Below are 7,952 nucleotides of genomic sequence, written 5' to 3' on the forward strand. Positions count from 1 at the left end.
GCTGAACCCAGCACAGTGGTCCTGGCAGGAGATCCCCAGAAGGGGCCACTGATACAGGCATGGTCCTCCCCCATCCTCCTTCTGAAGGGTCAGATACCCGCTAGAATGAGCAAAACCTGGGTGCCACAATCAGGACTCTACATGTTGGCAGAAATGGAAGGATCCAACACCAGAGTGGTGACCTGTAAAGGCAGTTCCACCAGCAAACCACAGTCCTATCACTCCCTAACTATACAAGCCCGGGCATTTATTTCACATCTTAAAGCCTCAGTTTCCTCTTTTTGTAACCAGGGCTAGTAGCACCTTGCTGAAGGATGAGGATTAAGTGAAACGCATTGGGGTGTGCAAGGGACCCAGCACGTGGCCTGGTACACAGCAGGTGCTCAGTGAGTAGCAGCTATTATTAGTCCCCATCTGCCTTCCTTCTGGCTAAGGGGATTAGTGCTCAAAGGGTCAGAGAGACCTGGGAAAAGTTGTAGAAGCAGATGCATTGCTAGAAAAGTGGCTGGTGCGCGGGGAGGTGCTTTGCAAACTGCACAGAGACATACCCTATAACTTGTATTTATTTTGCTTCCGAGACCAGAGACTCTTTAACAACCAGTCAGGCCCCCTGATAGAAGAGAGAAAGGCCCAGAGATGGGCAGAGATCTGCGCAAGGTCACACAGCTTGGAGCACCTATCCTAAGCAGATAGAGGCAGAGGAGAGACCAACTGCATTTTTCCAAAAAGAGCAAACGGCAGTGCCCAGAGAGACACTTGAAACTCTACTTGGGGACCTGTATCCCCAGAGTATTTCCTGACCTGCCTTGGGGATGAAAAAAATATCTAGAAGGCCAGAAGAAACCACACACAAATCCAGGACCTGGTGTGCTGGTATGGGAAGGGTTAAGCCAGGTCTGGGGATGGGGGTTCGAATGTCAGCCCTGCCCACTCCAAGGTCGGGTTACTAGGAACACAATCGCTCAGGAGAGAAGCCAGGCCTGGCATTGCCAGCAGCTTTTCACCAATTCCCCCTGCCCATCCAGGGCAGCTCCAGGACCCAGGGGTGCCAGCTAATAATAGAGACTGGAAGGGGAAGGGTGCGGGGCGGGGGGCTTCTGGAGCCTCTGGACATCCCCCTGGCCAAAGCTGATGCGGCATCCTTGTCACTAACACCCCGGATAATCGTGGGAGATTCTCTCTCTGGGCCTCGGTTTCCCCACCTATGAAAGGCGATTCTCAAAGAGACAAGCCTTCCTCTGTCTGGAGGCCTGGTAACCAAGCTGGGGACTGCTCCGATTACCGATTACCGGTGGAGACAGCCGGGAGGGGGCTGGTTCCCTCAGGGCCGCAGAGACAGAGGTGCATTGAAGCTGGGCTGGTAATCTAGGCAGCGGATCCGAGGTCCCTGCTGGATCCGAGGGCGGGGTATAAACAAGCCTCCCGTGTTCTCTAGAGCAGAGTCGATATAGCCTTGTCTCGGCCGATTAGATCAGCCCTGGGTGCTGGCTTCCTGCCCCTTCCCAGCCTCCCCCGCCACTCGGGGAAGCCACAGCTCCAGATCGGGTCAGTCTGTCCCACAGACGTCTCTTGGCCAGGCTTCCCCAGGGCAAGGAGTGTCCCAGCCGTTGGTCACCACTGCCCCCATGCCCCGAGGTTGAACAGTACAGCCAGTCCCCACAGGCCTGGCCACGACCGGCCGGGCCCCACCAAGTCACTGTTTCCACACATACCAGCCTCTCCCTGCCTCCCCTTTCCATTACCCCAGGTGTCACCTGACTAGCAGCCTCTGCTACTGTGCCAGAGAAAACTGGGGCAGCCGAGCTCCAAGCCTGAAGGAGGGGGAGGGGGGGATGCAGAGTAAAGCAGGGGGGAGGGGGCTGAGTAGAGACAACCACCTCCCCATGCCAACCTCTGGCCAGGTTAAGAACACTTGTCTAGCCACTAATAATAAACTAAACTTAAACCAGAACTTCACAAGTTTGCCAAACACTGATGACGACCCCGGAGTGACACAGGTGTTTTATAGAGGACGCTGGGGCTCACACCGGCCAAATGACTTATTAACTAACTGCGTGTCCCTGGCTGAGCAGTAGAGCTGAGACGGGAATTCAGGTTTTTCTGACTGTGAAACGTACCCATTTTCCAGTCACCCAGCCTCCCAGGGACAGGGCCAGAGGGGACCACGCCCAAAGATCACCAGTGAGTTAATAACAAACCCGCCCAAGTCAGGTTGCTTGAACTCTTAGGGTTAAATCAGGCCCCAGCTGTTGACACAAGCCTTCTCTCTCCCTAGGCATCACACGATGAAAACATCTGAAAACTGGCATTCCAGAACACTGTACCTTTTCTGTCCACCATCACACCCCCTCCCCCAGAGCCCAGGGCATTTTTTTTGCAATTCCCTCAGCCTCTGGACTGGAAACACCGGCCCTCCCGCTACTGCACAAGGCTCCTCCAGCATGGGAGGCCAACCCCTGAGGCCTGGGCAGTGTCCTGGTTGTCTGGTCCCCCTGCCCCGTCTCTCTCCAGGCTGAAAAATTGCTCAGCAGGGGGATTCCTACCGATCCCCAAAGGAGGGGTAGGGCTGCCAGGAACTAGCTCTTGTTTAAATATCAACGCATCCGATAATTAACAAACCTCTAAGACAAATAGGAGATTTGGGCTCTGTCAGCCCCACCCTAGACTCCTCCCTTCCCACCTTGCAGCTGTTGCGGGGAGGGGAGAGAGCTCTCCTGGGGCCCCTGAGGGTGGGATCTTCTAAAGGAAAGGACCATCTGGCATCAAGACAGCCTGGGCAAAGCTGGGAACTTTCACTAAGAAGGCCTCCTGCCTACCAGGCGGGATCCTAAGAGCTTCACTTGCGGCCTTGTCATCTCCTACAAGCCTCCCCACAAACCCCATCTTCTTATAGACCAGAAAGCAGAGGCTTGGAGTGGCCCAGTGGCCTGTCCGAGGCCATGGGGCTAGTAAGAGGGGGGGCTTCACATCTCTGGAGTCAGGTCTGCCTAAATCCAAATCAATGTTCCAATCCCAAGAAGAAAGAGAGAGCATCAGAAAAATCAGAATCCTGGGATCAAATCTGGACTGTACCAGCTTTGCTCTGTAAACTCAGACCAATTGCAGCCTCAGTTTTGCTTTAAGGGAGGGGGGGGGGAAGCACTACCTGCTCTGCAGAGGTCAATTACTTTTTTCTCTTTTGCTCTAAGTAATCTTTTTTTGTTTTTAGTTGACGTACAGTGATTTACAATGCTGTGTTAATTTCTGCTGTACAGCAAAGTGATTCAGTTATACGTATATACAATCTTTTTCACATTCTTTTCCATTAAGGGTTATCAGAGGATATTGACTCTTGTTCCCTGTGCTATAGAGTAGGACCTTGTTGTTTATCCATTCTACATATAATAGTTTGCATCTGCTAACCCCAAACTCCCACTCCATCCCTTCCCCACCCGCTTTCCCCCTTGGCAACCACAAGTCAGTTGCAGAGGTCAACTCTATTCCGTCAGAGGCCACACACAGGCAAGGCGCTGTGAAGGTCTGGGGCCTAGTACTAGTATTTCCTGTATGTCCCTTCAAGGCCCTGGACACTAGTTGACTATCTCTGATAGGCCCCCAAAGGACAAGGTAAAACTGGAGCCCATGCCAACATGCCCACTGCAGAGCCATCCTATTAGCCAAGAGGTTGAAAGGAAACGGGTGACTCAGGCAGGCCAGCTACCATTCTCCAGTGACTCACAGAGCCCTGTCCAGCCCCTTCCCCCAATTTTAAGTCATCACTTGGAAATCACACCCACCGGTCCAGGAGGCTGAGGACAGCTAGGAGCCAATTCCTCCCAAGAGGGACCTGGGGCGGGAGAGCCAGGCCAGGCTTCCCGCCCCCTCATTCAGGCCAGCTCAGCACTCCCAAGTACTTGGAAAAGCCCTGTTTCCAGGAGCTGGGGATGGCAGGAGCTGAATGTCTCCACCACCCGCCTCCCCACCGTTGCTTCTTGCGTAGACTCAACCAAGGATGCCAAGAAAGCTCCTCTGCCCTCACCAGAAAGGACCCTTTAGAGGGCTTTGGTCCAACAGCCTCATTCCAGAGTTGGGGACACTGAGACCCAGAGGGCATGTTTGCTCAAGGTCACCCAGCGATTCAGAAGGAGGACCCAAGGCATCTACTATCAAACCCAGCCAATTTCCTCATCTGGAATGTTCTCCGAGGACTTGCAAATCAGACACCTTGTGTTACCTGACAGACCTGGTTCTGACCTTGGCAAGCCCCTGCTTTCCTCTGAGCATCACTTTCCTGTAAAAATGGAGATAATAATACCTACCTCACAGTATCACTGGGAGGCAATCATGTTAGTAATAAATAACCTCAGTACACCTTTTAGAATGAAGTTACATGCATACATTTATTTGTTCATTCATACAAACATTTCCTGAGTACTAACTACGGGCCAGGTATTTCACTGAAAGTGAATAGAGCAGAGTTCCTGGCCTGGGTGTGTCGGGCTGGAAGAGGGGCAGAGGAGGAAGGGCTCAGAATTTGATGGGGTATGTTAATACCCTCATGAGCCATAAGTTTCTTCAAGGGAGGGAATGCCTCAGATGTCTTTATGGTTTCCACAACCCTTTCAAAGAGTAGCTACTTAATTATTAATAGAATATCCGAGCTGGAAGGGGCTCTCTATTCAGTTCAAACTCCATTTTACAGATGGGGGATGTCAACCCAGAGAGAGAAAGGGACCCAATCTCACAGAGTCCTCCAAAGCACGGCCCAAAGATTTTCCTTTGGTAGCTCTCTGGGCTTCTAAGATTTCCAAAGAACTCTCTCTGGCCACTCAAGGGTCCTAGACCCCCTGGGCTTCCGTCCCCACCGCTACTTCTGTGCAATGAAGGAGAGAATATTCTCAAGAAGACCAGAAACATCTCTTAGCTAAAGTACAGGGGGTGCGTGGGGGACACTTCCCCAGGACTGACCGGGCCTGGTGCCACGTCTGTGCCCCTGGGCAGCAATACCACGGGGCGGGGGTCCAGCTCCCAAAACAAGGCTGCCTTTAATTGGTCAGGGAGGGAGTGGCAGGAAGGCAGATCAGGGGAATGCTTCCAGCTGGACAGGAAGAACTGGTTTAGGACGGCAAAGCCCCACCAAACAGAGAAGAGTCTGGCTCAGCCTGGGTTCCCTTCCCAAAACCTGTGGCACTGAGGGGGCGGAAAGGAGGGCACTACCCACGGGGAGGACAGGCCTTTGGCTTAAACCTAAACTTTGGGCAGCGGCCCCAGTAGCATTATTGGAGGGGGACTACAGGACAAGAGATTCTGATGGCCTGGAAGCTCTCTGCTACCCCAAGATGGTACCATTTTACCTCATCTGTAAAGTGGGCATAATATAATCCCCACATGCTAGGGTTTTTATGAGAATAAAATGCACCAGACCTGGTATATGGAAAGCGCTCCATAAACAACAACTGTTATTACCAAAACCCTTCTCTCTGGGCCTCAATTTTCTCCGCCTGCAAAAAGAAAAGTGTCGACTGGATCATCTCTGTGGTCTAATCCAACTGTGACTAGGTCTGATTTTTCCGGCCACAGCCTTGGGAGGAAAAGTGCTGGGAGCAGGGTGCAGGGGAAAGGGGGGAAGCCCTGTGACCCAGTTCGAGGTGGAAGATCTCGTAACATTAGCCAGGAAGGGAGCGCTGAGGTCAGGATGAGAGAGACGGACACCTCTCTCAGGAAGCAGCTGCCTAGGGCTCACTTCTCCAGCTGATGGGTCACCACATACCCTCCCCCAAACCACATCCTTCTGACTGCCCCCAGGCACAGCTGCCTGCTCCTCCCCCGACCCCCCAAGCACCTGCAGGCTTGGCAGCCCCTGAACCAAGACTGGCATGTTACCTCTCAACCACCAGGGTCTTTCCCCTTTTCCCCACACCACCCAGGCCGATGCGACATGCCATGCCATTCCTTCGGATGCCTCCACAACTGTGACGCCAACACATCCTTCAGCGGCCTAGTTTAGAGCACTGCACGGGGAGCAGCAGGCTTGGGTTCGAGTCCTAACTCAGCCACTCACCTTTTGGCAAGGTTGCCCTTCTTAGTTTGGGGGAGTCATCACCTCACTCTGGCCCTCGGTTTCCTTCTACTCCAGAATTCCTTGTGGCCGGCCCACCCCAAATCTTTTATGAATTCTAAAGAGTGACCCAGGGATGAGACATAACAGAAGCCACTCAGAGTAGCATCAGACTACACGTCAAGATACGTGCGAAAGAGGAAAAAAAGGGACCTGGAAGCCTGTCTGCTTCATTTGCATCTGACTCCGCCTCTTATCAGCTGTGTGACCTTGGGCAATTAGTTGACCTCTGTAGCCTCAGGACCAGTTTAAAACAGTAAACAGAAGGGCTGAATTAAACTAGCTGATAGAGCCATTACAACAGCTATTAGAAATCTATTAGAACTGTATCGTAAGCACTAAATGTTTGCTGTCATCACTCAGGGCTGCAGTTGTACGTGGGGACGGGGTGGAAGGGGGGCTGGGGTCAGGGGTGAGTATAGCTCAGGGTCTCACCCATACCTCAGATGAAGCCTGCCAGGCAGAAACGAGCGCCCCTAAGTAATCCCAGAGGAATAGGAGCCCCATAAAGAATTGACATTAATGATTAAACGCCACTGGATTTGCTCTCCCCAAAACCGAGGTTTAAGGGCACCAAGGAAGCACAAAGCCCAGGCTGTTTGGGGGGCGGGGGTCAGATTGCCTCTCAGCAATTCCTACACCCCAACTTCCCAGATGTGATTGGCTCACTCCTTCCCAGCTGGCTGCTGGGACGAACGGAGCTTCTGGTGGGCCCCAGGCTTATGTAAACTACAGCAGGGACCAGTAAGCGGTGAGAAGGACGCTCCTCAGGGCGCACTGAGACCTTCTCTTCCCCCAGCCCCCCTTCACCCCACCCCAGAGTGGGAGCTTTAGGCTTCCCCAGCGCTAAACGCTCTTCTGGCAGAGAGCAGAGGCTCGACTCCTGGCCAAGTGGTGAGCCTAAACCGTCCCCTCCAGTCCGCCCTTGAAAAATCAGCGTCACAACTTTGTAGGGACCCTAAAGAAGCACTGGTCACCTCCCGTCCCAGTCCCCCATACGCTTTGGGCCGATGGGAAAATCGAGACTCAGAAGGGGCAGGGCCTTCCCCGGAGCCACAGGCCAGTGGCAGGGCTGCGGCCAGAACGGAGGTCAGGGCTCACTCCTTGCCCCGGTGTGTGAAACAAGGCCCTGCAGAACCCTAACCCCCTCCCCATTCCTAGTACAGGCAGCAGCCCTCTTCACTCCCAGGCCATCTCGGATTCTAGAGGGCGAGAAGGGGCGTCAGGGCTCCGAGCCTGCCCCAGGATCACCAGGGAAGGGGCGAGAGGGTGAGGGGAAACGAGGTGACACCAGCTTAGTCACGTCCGAGCCTTGAGCCCGCGGCGGGGCTGAGGCCAGAGGGAGACGGGAAGCGCAACAGGCTGGGGGCGCACGGCGCGCGAGGGAGTCCCCCACCGCCCCCCCCCTCCCCGGAGCCTCCCTGGGACCCTGGAGCCAAGTTTCCAACAAAGTGTCTCTGGCCTCTGCGTCTAGCTGGGGGCGGCGCATCCCCCTCCCCATTGCCCCCGCATCGCAGGATCCCAGGAACAAAGGAGGCACCAGTCCGCCCCCCCGGGGATCTCCCAGTACCCACCGACTCGGCGGCGACGGCAAGGGCGCCCACGAGGAGCCACAGCAGCGCGAGCAGGCGGGCAGGGGCCATCGTACCACTGTCCGGAGAGAGCGCGAAGGCTGGTGGCCAGGGCTGGCGCGCGTGCCCTCTTATAGGCGGTGATCGGTCCCGCCCCGGCCCCGCCCCAGCCCGCCCCAGTCGCCCGCACCCTCCAGGAATTCCCCAGCGAAAGCTGGGCCTCCGGGGCGCTACGCCTGCCCGCCCAGCTGGAAACCCGAGGGACCCGCCCCGTGGACCGGGCC

General features: G+C 54.9%; 1 protein-coding gene across 1 annotated transcript in view; it reads right to left on the reverse strand.

Annotated features, from left to right (window-relative positions):
* Positions 1-7,740, reverse strand: part of SDC4 (syndecan 4) — an 18,549-nt gene extending 10,809 nt beyond the window's left edge. The window contains exon 1 of the mRNA XM_007464806.1: positions 7,672-7,740. Within this exon, the coding sequence (XP_007464868.1) occupies positions 7,672-7,740 (69 nt within the window). The remainder of the gene's footprint in view (positions 1-7,671) is intronic.
* Positions 7,741-7,952: the final 212 nt, after the last annotated feature.

This window comes from Lipotes vexillifer, unplaced genomic scaffold (genome assembly GCF_000442215.2).
Source record: "Lipotes vexillifer unplaced genomic scaffold, Lipotes_vexillifer_v1.1 scaffold53, whole genome shotgun sequence".
Taxonomy (NCBI): domain Eukaryota; kingdom Metazoa; phylum Chordata; class Mammalia; order Artiodactyla; family Lipotidae; genus Lipotes; species Lipotes vexillifer.